The sequence below is a fragment of the Meleagris gallopavo genome, chromosome 11, assembly GCF_000146605.3.
Source record: "Meleagris gallopavo isolate NT-WF06-2002-E0010 breed Aviagen turkey brand Nicholas breeding stock chromosome 11, Turkey_5.1, whole genome shotgun sequence".
NCBI classification, from domain to species: domain Eukaryota; kingdom Metazoa; phylum Chordata; class Aves; order Galliformes; family Phasianidae; genus Meleagris; species Meleagris gallopavo.
This window is the reverse complement of record NC_015021.2, coordinates 11,604,271-11,624,678: the sequence shown is the minus strand read 5'-3', so window position 1 is coordinate 11,624,678 and position 20,408 is coordinate 11,604,271. Positions and strand designations below refer to the sequence as shown.

The 20,408-nt window shown below is 39.8% G+C and overlaps 1 protein-coding gene across 1 annotated transcript; it reads left to right on the top strand.

Moving 5' to 3' along the window:
• Window positions 1-593: 593 nt before the first annotated feature.
• Window positions 594-20,089, top strand: LOC100545947 (UDP-glucose:glycoprotein glucosyltransferase 1). Its single transcript, XM_010716624.3, has 21 exons — window positions 594-722; window positions 1,136-1,274; window positions 3,371-3,453; window positions 3,974-4,104; window positions 4,908-5,020; window positions 5,889-6,063; window positions 6,883-6,979; window positions 8,355-8,433; window positions 8,638-8,738; window positions 9,154-9,253; window positions 10,430-10,490; window positions 12,776-12,867; window positions 13,528-13,678; window positions 13,869-13,988; window positions 14,725-14,810; window positions 15,260-15,395; window positions 16,152-16,283; window positions 17,401-17,565; window positions 17,754-17,874; window positions 18,526-18,624; window positions 19,882-20,089. The coding sequence occupies exons 2-21, from the start codon at window positions 1,150-1,152 to the stop codon at window positions 20,007-20,009; spliced, it is 2,295 nt and encodes a 764-aa protein (XP_010714926.1). The 5' UTR covers window positions 594-722; window positions 1,136-1,149; the 3' UTR covers window positions 20,010-20,089.
• The last annotated feature ends 319 nt before the right edge of the window (window positions 20,090-20,408 follow it).

Here is a 20,408-nt window from a genome sequence, read left to right as displayed (position 1 = left end):
GTGGGGATGACCGGGGGTCTCGGTGCTTGGAGGGGTGCCGGCGCGGGACCCGGGGGTCGTCCTGTGTGGAGGCGGCGGTGCGGTGACGTGTGCCTGTGTGCCGCTAGGGCTGGACAGGGAGCGCTTAGACGGCAGGGTTCGGATTTGGGTGGTCCTTTGTGGAGCCGGGAGTTGGGCTCGATGGCCCTTGGGGTCCTTTCTGTTTTCGGTTTATGTGATTCGGAGAAGCACCCTGTTCTGAGAGGAACTGTGTTATCCAGAAAAATAGGGATTACAGAGTAAGGGTGCATGGGGTTGTGCAGTGAATGCACTGAGGTAAGGAGAGAGGCCTGGATTTTGACAGGCTGTGGTAGGAAGCTACCACGAGAATTGCCGTCTTCCATAGGCTTGTGGAAGCTGCAGGCAAGGAAATCCACCGGAGTTGCCTTGTGATGAGCGGTCACAGAACGCAGCCATGGAAATAGGTGTGAGTGGCAAAGAGATGATGTGTGTGTATGCCTATGCACTGTATCACTTTGAGGTGGGGGTGCTGGTGCTGGCAGTCAGTTGTCTCATTTCTCACAGTAAGTTGTGTCACTTTGTTCCTATTCCAGCTTCTGATCCCGGTGGCATGTAGTGCCTGCAGGCAATGGGCATTTTCTCACTCCTTGGAGCAGAGGTGTGCTGTATGCAGCTGAGCATAAGGGGCTGACTGGGGACCCTGACCTCGCCCTTTGACATCGGTTTGTATGGCCACGGGGGTGTCTGTGAATGGAGGATGTGATTTTATTTCCCCCAAAAGTAGTCTTTTGTTCCACCTAATTGAAAGGCTCCCTGTTTGTAGCACGCCATAAAGCGAGTTGCATGTGGTGTGGGTGTCCCAGAAGAGGAGCACTTTTATTTAAAAGCATGAACATCAAAGAGGCAGGAATTGATTTAGATTTGATTGTAGTTCAGGAATCGGATTTTAAAATAATTTTTCTCTTTTCCTGGCTCCATAGTGTTTTTAATTTTGTAAATGCAGGTGGGACTATGATTAACTGAATTATTACAGGCCACCCAATCTTAAAATGTCTTATTATATTTAGATATGTGAGATTCTGAACTTAGAAAAAGAGACAGCACAAAGCTGACTTGTTTTCTTCATCTTTTTTAGACTTTTGCTATAAAATGGGAATTCTTACTGCAATTCTGGGGGTCTGGTTCAGCTGTTCATTTGTAAAAGGAGATTCTAAGGCTGTGACAACATCTCTAACTACAAAGTGGTCTTCAACTCCTCTGCTCCTTGAGACAAGGTCAGTGCACTGTGATTTTCAATCACAAATCAGAATGTACTTAGAGTATAAAGCAATATGTCTCTCTGTGTTTAGAAACTGTAAATTACTTTTCTGAGTGTTTACTACAAGAGTACATGGTTACTATTTTCAAGGTGAGGCTGTTAAGGCCCTGGGCAACCTGTTCTTGTTGTGGATGTCTCTGTTCATTGCAGGGCACTAGATGGCCTTGAGAGGTCCCTTCCAACTCTTAAAGATTCTATGATGTATCAGCTTTGTTGTAAGCAGTCCTGCATGGTGTCTTAGTGTCCAGCTTGACCTGGAGGTATTGGTCTCCTATTTCTTGTGACACAGCCCTGCTCCTGCATTCTGTGTCTGTGTAAAGGCAGCTCTCTCTTAATACATTGAGCATCAGTCAGAAAAAAACCCATTTGCTCCTATCCAAGTGCATTTACACACAGCTGTATCCCTGGGGAGCTGCAGCTTTTGGGGCAGTTGCTTCTATTTCCCTCCTGCCAGGTGCGTTTGACATACAGGCATGGGCAGGAGCAGCCCTCTGCCTGCATTCTTAACTCTGGTAATGACTGCAGGTTTTGATGTGTATCAGTTCCTTGCATGGGTTTAGCTCGAGTTTAACTTTGTTCTTGTGAGTTGTGCAGGTGTGCCTGCAGAGATCTATTCCAATTAAAGGCCTTTATCTTTTTTTAAAGGTGTTGTTTAAATTCAGGGAAATAATTGTATCGCGCTGTAAGTGAATATGGGCAAACTGAAGTCACAGATTATACTGTATTTTATTTATAAGACAATGTTTTGAACAGATACGTTGTGTGATCAGTTACAAGGGAATGGTATGCAGGCCTGTGTGCTAAATGCTGGCCTCCCCCTGCCTGTCTGCTTAGCATTTCACAAGTCCCAGTCATTTCATTGCACGGTGTAAGCATCTGATGATGTCAAGGCAAAGCAGGACTTCATGGTGCTTGTGCAAGTGTGTGTATGTGTGTATGTATGTGTGTGATGAATTTGGTATTGTGTAGAAGTGTTACCATGTGTGGAATTCTGTCTGTGTTAGCACAGTTGGTTCATGTGCAAATACTCAGGCTTTGGGCATTTTGCTGGGCTTGACACTGAGCGATAGGACAGGTGTGCCTTGGGTGAAATTAACTGCTCTTCTGTAACCTCTGTAGAACTTCAGTTTCAAGACTGAAAAGGCCTCAAGCAGTAAAGAGCAAAACTCTGGTGCTGATGCTGGGATTTAAAGATCCTGACAACGTCAAACATTTTTGGGGGGGAAAACTTAGAGAGATCATAGAGGGAGCTCAGCAGGAAAGCTCACCTAGAAGACCAGGAAATAGGAACCCAATAATAATTATGTACCAAGGCTTGCTTTGTAACCTGACAGTTACATTCCAAGACTTTGGGTAGCTCTGTTCATTTTAGGTGAACTCCAAAGTGATGCAGCACTGCAGAGCCATTCCTGCTGCTTGATGTACCCAGCACTGCCATTCAGTACCTAAATATCTCAGCAATGCCTATTGCAATAGGTCAGAAGGGCTTGGGACGAGCACCATATGCTACTACAGTTCTAGTGGGCTTCACAGCTTGTGTTATGACATCCTTTAGCATATGAAATGGTACAAGGGAGCTATTTTTGCTATCTGAGGCTCTGTGCCCCTATAACCATGTACTTAATACAGGAGGGATTACAATGTCATGGTTTGAAGCTGTCTGTGACTACTCTTTTTGCTCATTTAAAAAAAAAAACACACTACTTAAGCCAGTAGCTCTAACCAGCTATAGTTTGTTGCAATAAAGTAAACAAAAATGTCTGCTTTGTATAAAAGAAATGGAGGAGGGAGAAGGGCTCCCAGAATGTGCACTTCAGTCTTTGAGAGATGAACAAGTGCTGATCAGCTTCTTTTGTGGAGTATGCATTTGTCCTGGCCTGCAGCTATTCATTGCTTTGTTTGTTGTTAGTTTCCAGGTCTGTTTTTTTAGTAGTAATATACAGCTTTCTGTGAAGGGTGAAGGTGTGGTGGGAGCTGACCTTCTGTGAAGCTTTGCAAGGTGTCAGTGTTGTGAGAGGACTCATAGACTTAGCTATGTCCTCTCTTCTGCAGTGAATTTCTGTCAGAAGAAAGTCAAGAAAAGTTCTGGAATTTTGTTGAAGCCAGTCAGCATATTAGGACATCTGAACATGATGGTAAGTTTTCATAATGATTTTCTTTAGTGATCACTGGAAATGGGCGTGGTTGTAAAAATAAACCTTTTTTTTTTTTTTTGTCTTCCATTGTATAATATTGTAAAAATCAGTGAGGGCTGACTTTGGTATTGTTTTTGCTGTGGAAGTGGAAGTGCTCGAGGTGTTTGATGTCCATTTGACAAAAGCAGTAGCAGACAACTGTTTTACTTTCAAGTTTTGTCTCCACATCAAGCGTAAAATATTACGGGTATTTTCATTTCTAAACTGAAGTTAAATGGGAGCTCTTAACTGTTTTCCTGCTCCTGTTTGCATGCTCAGGAATGTGTACGAGTGTCCATGTTCTCTCGTGGATGAAGTTAATGAAGTTAACTCTCATCCATCTGTGGTACTTGTAATGAAAATTTAGGAGGAAAGGTCGTGGTCATATTTTCAATTAACACCAGTGGGATTCTGTTGATATAAGTCTCAATCAGTGGGGATATGATATGGGAAGATAACTGCTTGTACTCTGACTTTGCAGGCAGTGATTATTCTGCCTACCACGAAATTCTGAAGGTAGCCTCCCAGAGCTTGTCACCTTTACAGCAGAATTTGTTGAAGTTTTCCTTGTCCTTACGTTCTTATTCTGCAACAGTTCAAGCTTTCCAGCAGGTTAGTACAGCACGGGAGAAATCCTCCAATGTTTTCAAAAGCATTAAGGTAAGGCCTCTGGGAAGGAGCCACATGTGTTACAGATAACAAAATGTTAAACTGAGTGGTGCTTCATACAGCTGAGCTCAGGTGCACAGGTATGTGCTGATTTTGTTATGTGCCAGACTGGAGCCCATCTGTCTACAGCAGCCTAAAGAATTGGGATTTTGAAATGTTTGCACATCTTTGGTATCCACTGCACTCACAAATGTGTGGAGACTTTTGAAGAAAATTTTCGTGGCTCTGTTAATGCTTATGGTGCTGGTGATGCTCCCATTATTCAGTTGTACATCCACAAGTGTGTATTTGTAGTGATTAGAACCTCTAATGGGCAGTTTGTTGTGTTCTGTGTTCCTTGTTAACCATGGTGGCCATGCAGTTTGTTGCAAGCCATTCATTATAATGTGCTTTTTTGAAGCAAACGGAAGAAGGCATCTTCTTTTTTTGTCTTGAATCATTTTATCATTTCTGCTGAATAAATGTAGTGGTTTCTAGCATATAATACATAGAATACCAACCCTTTGCAATTGTGGGTCCCACAGTTTTTTTTCTGTGCTTGGAACTGTTAGCACAGTTGTGAGTAATAAGCTGACAAAAAAATCATAGAAATTTAAGACCTGTTTATCAGTCTTGTGACTTTTACCTCATGTTTAATATATATAATAAATAGGAAAGGAGACCAATTACTATAGAGCTGTGCTGTTTCAGTTTCACTTGTTGTCAGGGTAAGCTTTCAACCTATTACTGCAAATATTTCAATACAGATAGCAGCAGATGAGCCTCCACCAAAGGGTTGTGCCCTGTTTTTTGCTGTGCATGGGGAGAAGACATGTGAATATGACTCTCTTGGAACGCTTCTGAAGACTGCTTCAGAAAGGTATTTGCTGCTTTTCCAGTTGCTACATTAGATCTTAAAAGTGAACCTAGCTGTACTGCTGTAGGGAAACTGTCATGAGTCAGTAGTTTCTGGTTCTTCAGTTTTGATGTATCCATCTCTTGCATAGGAGTGTTAGTCTCTTATTTCTTACTAATTGTGATTGGAATTAGTTTTTACTGATCCCTTGCTCTAATAGCCTTTTATTTTTATACAAAACTTCTGAATCACAAAATAAAAGTAACTGAAATTTTAAAAGGACACAGTTAACTTTTAAGAAAAGGTATTGTAGCAATTGGACAGATGAGTATGATGGGAAAAGGTGTTTCACCAGAGGTATAATGACTAAGGATCAACATGATAGAAAGGTGCTGTAAAGGAAGGGAAGAAGAGGTTCATCCCTGTCTTCATCCCTGACTTCAGGTTTGCAGGGAAAGCTTCACCAAGGAGGGGTCTCCAGAAAGAGATCCTTCCCCAGGGGCAGTCAGCACTTCAGTGAGGTCTAAGAGAGGTGAGCCAGGCTGCACCCCTTCCTGTCTCACAGCTGCATTGCCTTCACCTGTGCTCCCAGGGCTGCCGGGGTCCTTTCCCCAGGTGCTCAATCAGTGGGTCAGGCTGTGACTCAACAGTTCACATTCTGGATATTGTATTAGCTTCAAAATAGCAGTTAGCTATTTGTTGTGTTTTCATGTGTCCATTTTTAACAAAGCCTATCAGCATTGTGTCTAGTGCTGCCAGCCCTGGTATTGCATGTGTATGCTGTGAAGGCAGAAGAGATGTTTAAACATGAGAAAAAGAAATTGTGAACTTTGCACTGAGTAAGGAAATGGTACGAATCACATTGTGATAATCTTTTTTTGTTTGCTCTTAGACCAAAGCCCTTCTTGTTCAAAGGGGACCACACGTACCCAGCGTCCAACCCCGAACGTCCCATTGTCATACTGTATGCTGAGATTGGCACAGAGGATTTCTACAGGTTCCATAAGCTGCTTGTTACAAAGGCTGAGGCAGGAGAAATCACTTATGTCCTCAGACACTATATTGCTGTAAGTATACATGCTCAGGGTAAAGCAGGCAGGAGTAACTGTCCAGGAGAGGCCAAAAGGAAAAGTGATCTCAGTCAGCCCCCTTCACATTGACACCTGCATAGTGCATTGCTTCATCATTATTTGGCATACTCACTGTTTATTGCTTCATTGCATGTAGCTGAGGAATACAGACTTTTTTATCTCCTGACTGTTTAAGTAAGAGGGTCATTTAATTTTTCCTAGTGCAGAGCTAATCTCCAGATAAACTACGGAGTTTAACCTAGAAAAACGTTGCTCTAGGAAATAAGAATTGGATCTTTCCACGACTTGGCCACCTGAGTCACTTGGTATGAAGAGCAGAGATTAAACTTGGGATACCATTTCAAATAAAAGGCAGTTACAGAACCACTTACTGCTCCTAGTGTGACTTGTCCTGTTTGCCATCTTCCTCCCTTAACCCATAGCCATAGAACTGATGTTTACCCAGATTTTAAAAACTCAGAGAAACTGGACTGATATGACTTTTTTCTGAATATCACTTAATGGAACTAAACCTAATGTAGTCCTACACTGCATGTGCTGCTTTCATTTTTAACAATTATCTGTTTATTATCGTTGGGAGAGGTACTGAAGCAAGAAATGAAGTGTATTGCATGATTGGTCCTGGCATGGTTGTGCTATCACAACACATTACTGGAAGTTCACTCACTGTGTTCATCACTACCAGTTAGATGTAAAGCACCAGTTTGGGATTTCGAAGCTTTGGGAAATGGCAGCTTTTAATTTGTAGATCAAAACAATGAGTAGCAATATTGCAATGTTTGCTTTTCCTTACAGAATCCCAGTAAGGAAAAAGTCTACCTCTCTGGCTATGGTGTGGAACTGGCTATTAAAAGTACTGAATATAAGGCCAAGGATGATACACAGGTGAAAGGTGAATTCTTGTTTTAATAACTAATGTGGGTACTTCAATTCTATGAGGTTCTCTTGTTTTGTTTTTAAAACAAATGGCTGTTTGACTGAAGTGCAGATACTCTTCTTTCTGATCTGACATCACCAAAATCGCTACCTCCTCCTCTCTGTGTTGATTCAATCATACATTCAGTAAGGCACTTCTCTTGCTTATTTGTGGTTGGCACAACGGTGTCAGGACTCTGGACTAGATCTTATTAAGAGCACAATTAACATGAGCAGTTTTTCACCAGGTAAGCAGATTGCTTGCAGGTACAAAGCAGTTCCTCTGCTTTAATGTTACTTAGCATATCCATCCTCAGAGTGGAACGTTTCCTGTTCTTGTTTTTGAGGAAAACCAGGATTTGTGCATTTGTTGTTGTTTTTTTCTTTCCGTAGAGTACTGAACTCTGTTTCTTGAACAGCTGTGCGCCTGCCAAATTTATTTTAGTTGGGTAATTTGTGTGACTGTGTACATATACAAGTATACACACATATATATGTATATGGAGATAAATGGAAATCTCTGCTTTTTTTTTTCTTTTAACTGAACTCATAAGTAAAAAGGAAAAGAAAAACCTGATTTTTGGTGTTTTCCCCCTCCACTTCTTTTAGTAACAGATAACAGCTGTGAAGAACAGGATTCATATTTTGAACGGAGTTCTTCAGGGTCTTGCAGTTTAATCAGATTCTAGTTACAGATCAGAGCTCTTGCAGTGGTATGGAGTACTGACAAAAGAAACTATTGGTCTTTATTTGTAAAATGGACGAATTACTTGCACTGCTATGAGCTGCAAAATGAGCTGCACTGATACTGTATTGCAAATTAGAGGTGTATGGCTTTCATCCAGCTCCTGTCTGATTCTGGATGTATTCTGCATGCAGTCTCCTGTGCATGTCTGTGCTCTTTCTGCCTGTCTAGAAGCAATCATTCTTTCAAAAGGTCAGGACTTTGACTGGACTTGAGCATGAAACACACAGATTAGAGCTGGTCTGTGTCCAGCAATTAGGTCATTATTAGCTCAGGATTATACGATCAGGATTGCATTCATGGTTGGAGTTTGTCATTTTCTCTACAAAGCTTGTGTGTCCTGAGAGCTCCTAGGTCCTACTGAGTTTGCAGTGCCTACACCCCTGAGATTTCTACTCAGCTTAAGCTTTTCTTTGTAAACAATCCACCCTGATTTTATTTCAGCAGTTACTGTGTCCATTTGTACAGTTTGTACCTCTTGGATACAGGTTGACAAGCGTCCTTTCTTTCCTCTTCAGTTACTGCAGTGCATTTTGGTAGGCTTATCAAAGTACACGAGAGCTGTTTCTGAATAATTCAGCAGTTTTTCTTCCCTGTGCGTTCACAGGCACTGATGTGAATGCTACAGTAATAGATGAAGATGACCCTATTGATGAGGTGCAAGGATTTCTTTTTGGAAAATTAAGGTAAAGCTCAGCTGCATATTGTGGGTCTTTGTCATATTGAGCAACTTGATGCACAGCTGCTGATCTTCTGCTCTGTTGCTATTTAAATATCTGGGTTATCCACATGTGTTAGCAGCATGCTTTTTTGTATATTAGTGTATTTGAATTACTGGCAGACTTAGTTACAGGAAGCTATAGAATTGCTTGACCCTCATTTCCTTTTAGGCAGTTGTATCCTGACTTGACTGAAGAGCTGAAAGAGCTTAGAAAACACCTCGTGGAAAGTACCAACGAGATGGCACCCTTGAAAGTATGGCAGTTACAAGGTAATCTGTGTGAAGACTTTCAACATTGCACTGTAAAAGCTTAAAGTAAACCTATCTTCCTGTGCTCTGTGCAAATGAATCAGTAGCGACTGTATTCAATTGGAGAGTTTGTCTGTAAATTCCTGCAGTGCAAAGTATGGGCTTTCTAAAGCTCCTTTGCTCAGTCCTGCTGAAATAGCTTTCAGAAAGTTTCTTTCATGGACTTCTAAAGTGAGCTTTACTTTCTGTGTTGTAAAGTATATTAAACCCACTTGCTCTTAAACTGACTACTTGTATCACCTGCTAAATGCAGAAAAGCAAAGGAAATGTAAAGATAGAAAAATGTTTTATGTGTAATTAATAAGCAAAAAGGTTGCAAGTCAGATGTAAGATGGCTGCAGTAGCTTCTTTCATCTTACTGTTGGTTCACTTGCAGATTTAAGTTTTCAAACTGCTGCACGCGTTTTGGCTGCTCCTCCTGTGGATGCTTTGATGGTCATGAAAGATCTGAGTCAGAACTTCCCTACAAAGGCCAGGTGATTCTAGTGATGAATGCTTTGGACATTTGCTGTTTTTTCTCAGCAGAGCACGAGATGGGCAACACTGGCTGGGTTAATTAATGTCTGTGTTTCTGTTTAGCTAGAAGCAACCACTGGGGAATGTTTGTGCACCATTCTTCAGCTTATGGCTGAAAGAGGCTCTCACAGCATTTCTCTTTGGTGGCACTTAGTGTGAACTGGTGGTAAATTTGACAGAACCAGCTATGCTATTATTGTGAAATGCTTCTGACCCTTTTGCATCAAGTCCTCAATAATTTTTTGGATAGTGTTCCTGTTTGGAGGCTTTAGGTTTAACCTTTTCTCTAAATGACACTCTTTTGAGATCCCCTTTGGCAAACTGCTCATTCAGCCTCGTGTCAGACATTGATGTGCCATTCCACTGCTCTTTGTGCTTCACCAGTTACATGAGCGTACTCAAATTAAAGAACTTCAGTCATAATTTGGCCTGCCCAACCAACGTAGAAGTAGATTCCTTTTGATAGGTTTAATGACCTGGGGTGTGAAGATGAGTATATAGGAGCTATTCCTTTTTGAGCAGGTGAGATACACTTAAGAGTAAAAAGAAGTTGAGTTCTGGTCTCATCTCTAATAACTGATGTTAAGATCTAGTTGCTTATAGTTTCTTGAGGTATGCTTTTCCTGTCATCTAGTTTCTGGTCAGATTTGTGAGCTGAACTTCCCATTCCATGATGGTGCAATCACTAGATCCAGTGAAGGGAAAGGAACAAGAGCCCACAAGGAGTGAAATCCCCATGTCTTGTGCTGTCAGATTCTACTGTTCTAGAAGCTGCCCACTTTTATTATGGGTTAATGTGAAACTAGACCCTGAGAGCCAAAAGCTTGTCTTTCTTGGTGTAGTTTGCACGTGAATAATGTTTTCGTGCTCTCTTGAATTAAATATATCTTAAAGAATAAGATATATGAAAACTACATATATTTCTTGTATATACTAAAGAGCATATATGTGAAAAAATAGTGCATCCAACTGTTTAATGGTACCACAAAGTGCAAGTTCTCCTGATTGTAGCTTTTCATACTAAGGAACTAAATGTATTGATATTTAAGTTACAAGAAGTGGGTTAGTTAGGTAAGTAATCTATTCACAACATAAGCAGAATGATGATTCACAGCTTCATGTTTTTATTTCTGCAGAGCCATAACAAAAACAGTTGTGTCCATGGAACTCAGAACAGAAATTGAGGAGAATCAAAAGGTAACGCTTCAAGAAAGTCATGTAGTGCTATCTCACTTATATTTTAATAAAAGTTTTAGCTTTAATAGTAATGATTCTATTAAAAACTTTACATTTGGCTCAAAATATTGACCCAGTATTTTCACTCACAACTTTGTCATGGTATGTGAAAATGTATAGTGTAGAAACAGTATATGAAATATTGTTCAGTATTTGTACATCAGATCTGTTGCCTGCATTTATTCACCTTTATAAAATGAGCTTTAATAGCAATGGAAATTTATTTACAGAAAACACATAGCTAAGATGTTAGGTTTTCCATGTGGACTGTTTTAATGTGAGCAATGCATCAAAAGCAAAGCAGTAGAAATTTGGATGTCTGTCTCCAAATCAGTCCACCCCAAGTTGGAGCTCTGTGTGGTGATGGCTTGTCAGCTCGAGCTGTAGAGATGTGGTCACTGTTTTGGGAGGAATTGCACCTGCTGGATGGCCTTTCATGTCTCTGGCTTTGTTCTTGCTTGAATGGTACAGCAGATGTGTGAAGTCTGCATGTCATAGCACTGGTCATCCTGGTTCATGTTACAAAGAGGCTGACACTGATTTCAGGTCAACGACTGAAGGCTTTGATTGTATTTGGAACTTCTCAAATTCAACTGAATCTTAAATAAGAGTGTTGTTTTGTTGTTGCTGTTGTTTTAGTCAAAGTAGAGTTAAAAGGTAGTTACACTTTGGGATTATTTTAAAGTATCTGTGCTGGATAGAATGTAGCTTGTTAGAAGGTTATTGCCTGAAGAGTTTTAAGCACCTTTTAACAGCTTTTAAGGATGCAGAATAAATTGAGTTCTCATCCCCTCAATTGAGGCAGTGCTTAGTGAAGCAGCTGAAGAAACAAAACCTTCTGCTTTGGCTTGTAAGGAGCCACACTGAGGAGGACATTATTCCAGTGCTACAATTCTGAGCGCAAGGAAATAAAATTTAACATCTACTTGTTCAGCCTTCATGTGCTTTCACATTAAATAAATGAAGTTTGTGAGGGCCCAGGGCCCCTGGCAAGTTTGTGGCCCTTGAGTAAGCTCAAGTGGTTGGAGAAATATGTCTTAGCAGCTCTGTTGTATCCTTGGCATTAGCAAAGCACTGAAAAAACAATAGACGCATGGGAGTTCTGCGCAGTACAATTAAAATACACCTGGTTGTGCCATCTGGATAAAATACAAAATGAAAGTTTAAGATTGTAATAAAAACAGAGCCAAACAACAGCTTCCAGTACGTGGTTTTGCTGGTCTCTTCATGCATTTCAGTCTAACTTGACATTAATAGGAAAAGTGAAAGGTAGACAGTTATGTCCTTGCTTTAAAATCTAAATGTCATCAATCAGCTAGTCCCTTAGTAAATGCACTTAATTACCTGAAGGCCAATTAAGGATAGCCTGAGATTCTGAAAGAGAAATCCCTTGTTGTTCAATAGTGATAAAATGTGAACAGAGGGGATGTGGTTTGACACTGCTGGTGTCTGGTGTGGATCTGGAAGGGATAAAGTCTAGAATGTAAGTGCAAGTTAAAGCTGCCTGGTGGCTTCTCTTTTTTGTGCTAGAGCAGTCTGGCCCATAGGCCCATGACTTGGTGGGTGCAGTTTCATTCCAAATACGTCTAGGTTACTAGATCCCAACCAAGTTAGATCTAACCCTGTAAGCTGTTCTTTGCATGATGGTCAGTCTGTGTGAGTATTGTCTGGTGGTGAAGTTCACTGGTTTTAGTAAGGTAAAGGTTAGTAGATAATTGTCCACAAAAAAGTACACTCAACGTTGCATGTGCTCAGCTCTTCTTTGAGAGCATTGTTATTTAAAAAAATACCTAAATTCCTCCTGGCTAGATGCTGCTTTCCTATTCTTGGTACTTCATGTGGTACTTAGCTGTTCTTCCATTACTTTGCTCATCTTCATGATATCAGGCTTTTTTAATGTCTAAACACTATGCTTCTCCTTCACTGTTCATCAAAATAACTAATTGACTTCTCTCGAGCATTTCTGATAATTTAATCGGGTATATTTTAAAAATCCACTGAGGGACTTTCCAAAGCACATAGGAGCAAACATAAGTCCCACGTGTGAGTCTATGCACTAGCTAGCTTCACTTGTCTTCCTCTGCCATGGCATCAAGTTTGTGCATCAAGTCAACAGAGGCTGTAGTTGAGAAATCATGTCATGCATTTTGGAGTAGTAATGGAGGTAAAATCCAGTTTTGGCTGAACTCTCTAGCATTTGTGTTCTGTCCACAGCATTCTTCTAATGGCCTTCTGCTCTCTTTCAGTATTTCAAAGGAACGTTAGGATTACAGCCGGGGGATTCTGCTCTCTTCATCAATGGGCTGCATATTGATTTAGACACTCAGGACATATTTAGGTGGGAATGTTTTCTTTTTCAGAAAAACTGTATCCTGCTTAGAATCGTGCATCCTGCCTGTGCGTGGATCGTGAAGTCATTTAGACAGCGTGAGCCTCCTCTACAGTATTTAGACTAGGTTTAATTGTTAACTTCTGTAAAAAGCAAATTGTGTTTCCTTCCCTTATGCAAATACTTGCTCAACAAAACAAAACAAAAAAACCTGCTGTGAAAACTGCAGTATCCTGGGATATCAGAATGGGAAGTCACCTTTGTTGTGATCTGTCCTGTGAGCACACAAGACGTTGGTTTCCAAGGGCTGTCTTCGGATTTTATTCTGAAGACAGTAGAATATTTGATTCTCAGAAGAGAAGCCCCTGTAAGTCTTTCATCTGAAAGCCACCCTTTATCTTTGTCAAGATCTGTTTCAGTAGTGTGCAATTGAAATTACACATGTATATCATGCCTTACTTCTCTTTATTTGATGTGGTGTTTCCTAGAAATATAACTAAATAGGTTTAAGTCATCTCAAATTCCTTGGGAGAGTTAGGAATAAGTGAGAAACAAGAAGTAATGCATAGGTGTGGCATACTTTCCTATACTTTTTATCTGTTAACTCTTAGGATACAAGCAGTTATTTGTTTTCTTTAAATTACGGATTTTCTTTTCTTTTCCTTCCAGCTTGTTTGATGTGCTACGCAATGAAGCTCGTGTTATGGAAGGTCTGCACAGCTTGGGGATTGAAGGACTGTCCTTGCACAATGTTCTGAAGTTGAACATCCAGCCATCTGATTCAGACTATGCAGTGGACATCAGAAGCCCTGCTATTTCGGTGGGGTTTCATATAAGGAATCACTTACGTGCCCTTCAGCTGTGTGTCCTTAAGCTCTTAGGAGAATTTTTTGTTTGTTTTAATTTTTTTCATGCTATGCTCTGTATAGTTTTTGATTTAAAAATATTGTACAATCTCAGAGTTGAGCAGAATGACTGGCAGTCATTAAAATGCAGGTGTTTTCTCTTAGTGGATCAACAATCTGGAAGTTGACAGCCGGTATAATTCCTGGCCTTCCAGTGTGCAGGAACTGCTGCGTCCCACGTTCCCAGGGGTGATCAGACAGATCAGAAAAAACTTCCATAACTTGGTAAGTAGCAATCTGACTAGGAGTTAAATGAGTTGGCATTTGTCGTTCTTTTGTTACTTGTATGTATGTTTATAAACACCAGGGCTATTAGCTTTGGGTACTTACGAGTATGCTAGATTTCTTGCCATTTAAATACCTTGGGATAGTATGCTCCTCTCAAAGACTTTGTTTTTCTTGTACTAGTGAGCTACAGCTGAGGTTCAGAGATTACTGAGTATGATTCTCTGGTATGTTAGACTGGTCTCATGTGTGCTGCTTGTACATCTGTGGATTGCTCCACTGGTGGAACAAACTTGTCAAATGATAAGTGAGAATTTGTGTGCATTTCAGCTTTGTGATAATAGGTGAAGTTGGTTAATGAAATCCCTCACATTTCTTACTTAATATTCCCTTAACAGGGTTAAGAGCAGCTTCGGTTGTCTTAGTTAGAAAGCGTTCTTGCACCAGAAGTTCAAAAGATGATCATCCTTGCATGGGTGCCCCTTCAGTCTGAGGGTTGCCCAGTCTTTAGCTACAGCTTGTTGTCAGATCCAGCATAAAGTTTGTGAAATCTGTATGGTAACACTTCAGCAGTTCAGATGAGGTACTTTTGGCTGTGATTTTGGACTTCAAGACTGTAGTAGAAACTACGACTTAGTGGCTCTCATTTCTCTGGCAATGCATAAAATGGGATTGATGATAATTCTGCAATGAAAAATGAATTAAAAAGCCCAGTATCTTGCCTTCTTATGGACAGGTGCTGATAGTAGATCCTACTCATGAGACCACAGCAGAATTACTGAATGTGGCAGAGATGTTCTTCAGTAACCACATCCCACTGAGGTAATAAATGTATTCTTACTAGAATTTATTTTACATCAGCTCTATTTTTGTGACTTTTGCAATTGTAAGTGCTTACTGCTAGGACACTGCACCAGCATCAAGTAACTTGTGTTGGTGGCTGGGGAGGGCACTTACTGAACCTTGTTCCTTCTTCAAAAATTTTTGAATGTAACTTTTGCTACTAGCAAAGCAGGGTTGAATAAAAGTTACTCCAACGGTCCAGAAGAATCCTAAAAGGAAGTACAATGGGTGAAAGAGATGAAAAGCAAGATTCTGATGAACACACCTTTAGAGACTGTATATTGTAAGGCCACTCTGCTCAAAGTCACTTCATTTGGTCTGCTTAGGAAAAGGCCTTTGCCCATGATGATTGTATTCCACCACTGTATGAAAAGCTGATTATTTGTTAGTGTGATAGCTTCAAGATGTGGGGGTTTGTTTGATTGCAGGATAGGACTAGTCTTTGTGGTTAATGACTGTGATGATGTTGATGGACTTCAGGATCCTGGCGTTGCCCTTCTTAGAGTATACAATTATGTGGCACAAGAAATGGACAATAATTATGCTTTCCAGACAGTCATGTCTGTAAGTATTCATTTAAAATGGAAATGAATATTTTTTATGTGCTTTTATGTATGTAAGATTCGTGTGTAGTTTTCCTGCCTCTCTCTTCATTCTGCTAATGAGTTCTAAATGGATGTATCCCCTCTATATATTTATTTTTTCCCTTGAATAGCTGCATAGTTTTACCATATAAATAAGCATTTTAGGTATTAGTTAATCCATTTTCACTTATGGTTTGACACCTTTATGTAGAGCTACAAGCTGGGTCCTGCAGGTAACTTGAAGACTATGACTGTTGTTATTATTTTTTTAAAATATATCATTTTAAGTCAAAGAAGCAAAATCTTTTGCCTTCAGGAAGGAAATGATCATTATCTGTTGTGCATGTGAGATTTACTCTATTGTTTATGAGATGTCTTCAGTTCTAAGCCTTTTTTTCTCTGAGAACTATTTTCCTTCTCAAATACCTTTTGTAATCAGAGGTGCAAGATGTTTAAAGAAATCCGTATGTGTCTACTTCCAGTCTTACTGTGATGACTGTTAGGCAAAGCAAGATGATTTTCAGAGCTGTGAGTGCTTTATAATTTGTAGCTTCACGCTTAGGAGTTTTTATTTCAGTGAATAACTATGGGAATATATTTTGCAATATTGCTCTTAAAGCTTTGTGTATATATATATTTCTTATATAATTACTGGAATACAGGTGACAGGTCAGTTTACCTTTCTAAAAGTGCTTTTCATTTGGTCTGCAAACTTGTATTTATATTCCCCTTCCAGATATATAACAAAGTAAAAACAGGAGATCAGCTGAAGGTGGAGCATGTGGTTAGTGTTCTTGAGAAACAGTATCCTTACGTGGAAGTGAACAGTGTTCTGGGAATTGATTCTGCCTATGATCAAAACAGAAAGGTAAGAATTCATCAATTAAAGCATTTGTCACTTTTCTGCTTCAACACAGTTGAAAAATATGATTACATACAGTTTCTTGATGCAACTTTCTTGCTAAGCACGTGTCTATTGTCACGTTAGAGTGACTTTTCATAATGCTGTAGGAATTTATGTTCAGCACAAAGCTTTATGTTACTAGTATGCATCACATGTTGTAATCTAATATTGCTGAAATCTTCTGTATAGTACAGGAACAAAGATAACTTTCCTGTGACTTGAGGATACTCTTCTCATTCTGGCGTGGAGAACTTAGTAGTTTAAAACTGCTTTCAAAAATGGAGGTGATGGAATGATTCATCAGAAAACCAAGGAGCTTAATGTTTAGGAGGGATTGTTGTGGATTTTCTTTCCTATCATCGGCGTCTGAATGCTGTATGAGATGATGCTATGATCCTGAATTCATGATGGCTTTCCTGTAGCAAGGCATTCAACAATCTTCCTCAAAGAATTGCTTAGTTATTTTTAGGATTGATTCTTTCCTGTGTGGGGAAAACTGGGAGCAAATCAGTATTTGGTTACTTTTATGTGAGATGAGGCAGATCCTATTTGGGATTGTATGGAAAGGAATGGATATTTGTTTTCTTGAATGTTCTAGAAGAATGAATGAAAATACCATCTACAATAACTCTAACACTTGCAAAACAGCCTACATCTTAAAAACTAAGGAAGGCAGACAGAGTTATATAAATAGAATTGTATGCACACATGCATTGCATCTTTGTGTGTAGAAGAGTGGGAGGAAGAGCACTCTCAGGAGCTGGAACCCACTACAGGCAGACAGTTTTGAGTGATAGAAGTCTTCTCATTTAATGTGCTAGACACCACATTGAGCCCAAACAAAACAAAAGCAGCAACCCAGCACAAATGCATTTCTGTGTGATAAGGCAGCTCTTTTTGCTTGGGAGCTGAAAGACAAGGGCATCTTGGGTGTGTAAGATGCAGGAAGTGTTTTATGTGCTGCTGAAAGGACATCTTAGTGTGTTTAAAATGGATGTTTTTTTTGATATTATACAGAAATATTCTGAATCCTTGTGGTAATGGGCTGACACAGTAAAGCTACCTCTTTCCCTGGATTTAGGCAGCAAAAAGTTACTATGAGCAGACGGGTGTAGGCCCCCTCCCTGTGGTGCTGTTCAATGGGATGCCTTTTCAAAAGGACCAGCTGGATCCTGATGACCTGGAAACGGTGACAATGCACAAAATCCTGGAAACCACAAGCATCTTCCAGCGAGCTGTGTACCTGGTAGGTGCTGGGTGCAGCTGGGGTCTCTAGAGAGAAAGGAGTATTTTAAAAACTGACTCAAAAGTCCCCAGATACGTAGTATACAAAGCAAATTAACACGTGTATTTTCTTATATTTTTTAAGTTCTCTAAGGCACACACGTGTGATATAATGAATAATGCCTTACTCTTTTTTCTCCTCTCCTGCAGGGTGAACTATCTAATGACCAAGATGTGGTTGAGTATATTATGAACCAGCCTAATGTTGTTCCAAGAATTAACTCGAGGATCTTAATGTCAGACAGAGAGTACCTAGATCTGACAGCAATGAGTAAGGGATGCTTTTCATTCCATTAAACCTGAAGTATCTGATTCAAAGACTTGCTGTCCCAATGGAAAGCTCTAGTGGCAAAGCATTACCCCAAGTAACACTGTAGCCCTAGTGCTGGCTGATACATTACTTACAGCATGAATAGGTACAGATTTATCACAGCAGGAGTTTGTTTTGTTTTTATACAAATCCTCAAGGGAATGTGGCTTGTGGAACTGAGAGTGAAAGTCAGGAGCAGCACGTTCATGTAATATGTATAAAGCATCAGTTTGCTGCTTATTTCTAGCCTCTTTTTAAGCTGAGAATGACAGGCATCTCTGGAATTACTTAGGACTTGCTGTGACATGTATTTTAGCAGAACTTCTCAAGACTGCAGAATAATGGCAGGACTGCAAACACGCTTTCTCGAGTTGCTTGAAAAATAGTAAATCACTAGGCTTTTGAATGTATGTTTATAAAAATTAACTTCAATAATTATTTCAATTAACTTCCTCAATTTATTATATAATAACAATGGAAATCTAAAAAGCAGTATCATGAGGAAAAAATGGTGGGAATTATTCATAATGTTCTGGTAATAAGGGCGAATCTTCATTCATTTTACATGGAAATTGTTTGCTTTGACATCTAAAGACTTTTTCTCTTTCTCAGATAACTTTTATGTGGATGACTTTGCTAGATTCAGCACGTTGGATTCCAAAGATAAGACAGCTGCTGTGGCAAACAGCATGACCTACTTAACAAAGAGAGGTAACATCTACCATGGATTATGAACTGCACTTCACTCTTGTGTGTTTCCAAGCATACATACAGTACACAGCACACACCTGGAGTCTTGTTCAGGCCTGTGGGCAATGCTGCAATCCAGGTGTTAAAAACTAACATTTTTATAGGGTTTGACATCTACATGGAGCAAAAACGTTTTGCTCTGTGAGCCTTGCCTTCTGTTAAGGATGGGAGTCCCACCCAGCCTGCTCTTGCTGAGGTGGATGGTGCCATCAGAAATGCAGCAATGTAAGCTCTGATGCTGCAATTACACTGACTAGAAAAATATAGAGGGGTTCTGGCCTTCTATCCTAATTTGAAATTTTGAAAGGTTATGTGGGTTCATTAAAAAATGTTATTGTTCCTTATAAGACAGCTGGTAACCTGGTCTGTGCTATTTATGACATCTTTCTGGTACATGCACTGCTTTTCCATTGATAGTATGGCTTAATTGCAGTGTGCATAAAGACCCCTGTTAGTGTTTAAACTCAGCTGTACTCCTCATTGTAAGAATTGCACACACAGACTTAATCAGGCCTTTTCTACACTCATTTCTGTTAGGAATCATAGATGAGCTGCTGTCATTTGAACCAGTTCCTCTTGTTCCTGTTTGTTGCCTTTACTGGGCTCTCACATGTTTCCCAGACATTGCCTGCTGCCACTCCTTTTCTCTTGTGTTTGCCTTTGATTTGTGTTAATCTTGACTTTCCCTTGGTAGATTATTAATTAAACCTACACCTCATTTAAACATGGATTAGTTTGTAGTCCTGTAACGTAACAGTTTTGGGTCGCTGCCCCTTTTGTCACTTAAGATACTTAATAACTGGTATCTGCTCATAGTAATCACTATTTACAGTAGTGATTCACGTTTATTTGTGCAGGCACTGCTGGCTCAGCATGGTGCTGTCTTGCTGGTTTTTGAAGGGGGAAGATAAACTCTTAACTTTTGAGTCATAATGGCATGGCAGTTCTTGCAAATGATCTTAAGAATGTTATCTTCATGCTATTGATAATACATGTTATAACTACTGCTAAAGTATAAAAATAAAGCATCCATCTATTTGATAGGGGGGAAAAAGTAAAGTTCATTCTGATAAAATTAATACAAATGTGCTGCTTGCTGAGCTTCAGTGATTCAGTTATGCCCAGCACAGTCCTGCAGCTTCTTGGTACATATTAGAATCACTATCAAGTTATTAATGTCTCTTTCCTTTCCCTCTTTCCTTTCTGCTGTTTGACCAGGAATGTCTTCCAAGGAGATCTATGGTAAATCATGCTTTGGCTTTCCATTTGTTGTTGTTCTGGGAATTTCTTGGTTCCCAAAGTTACAATTCCCTTGTAACTTTGGCCTTAGAACCAGCAGGTTCTAAATGCATGTTTGCTTTGTCACTCCTTGTTTTTCTACACAACTAGTTTTGTGAACTAACAGCTTCAGTATATAGAAGCAGGATGCTGTACTCTGGTTGGAATCAGTAAGTTATTTTATAGGTTCTTTTCAAAAATTCTAATTTAGGTATAAAAAAAAATAAGTAATCCAATTTAGAAACACAAGTGCATGCACAAAGTGGGCTTACTGAATGAGGTAAATGAACTCTAATATTACAGCAGTACTACTATTCTTCTCTTGCCAGTCTTGGCATAGTTTTATCTGGGTCTTTCATATATTCTACTTTGTTTCAAGTCTTTGCATGTTGACCTTGTTTTTCCTCCAAATGAAGAGAAACTGAAGCTTTCCTCTCAAATTTTGCCTTCAACTATTCCTCCTCCCC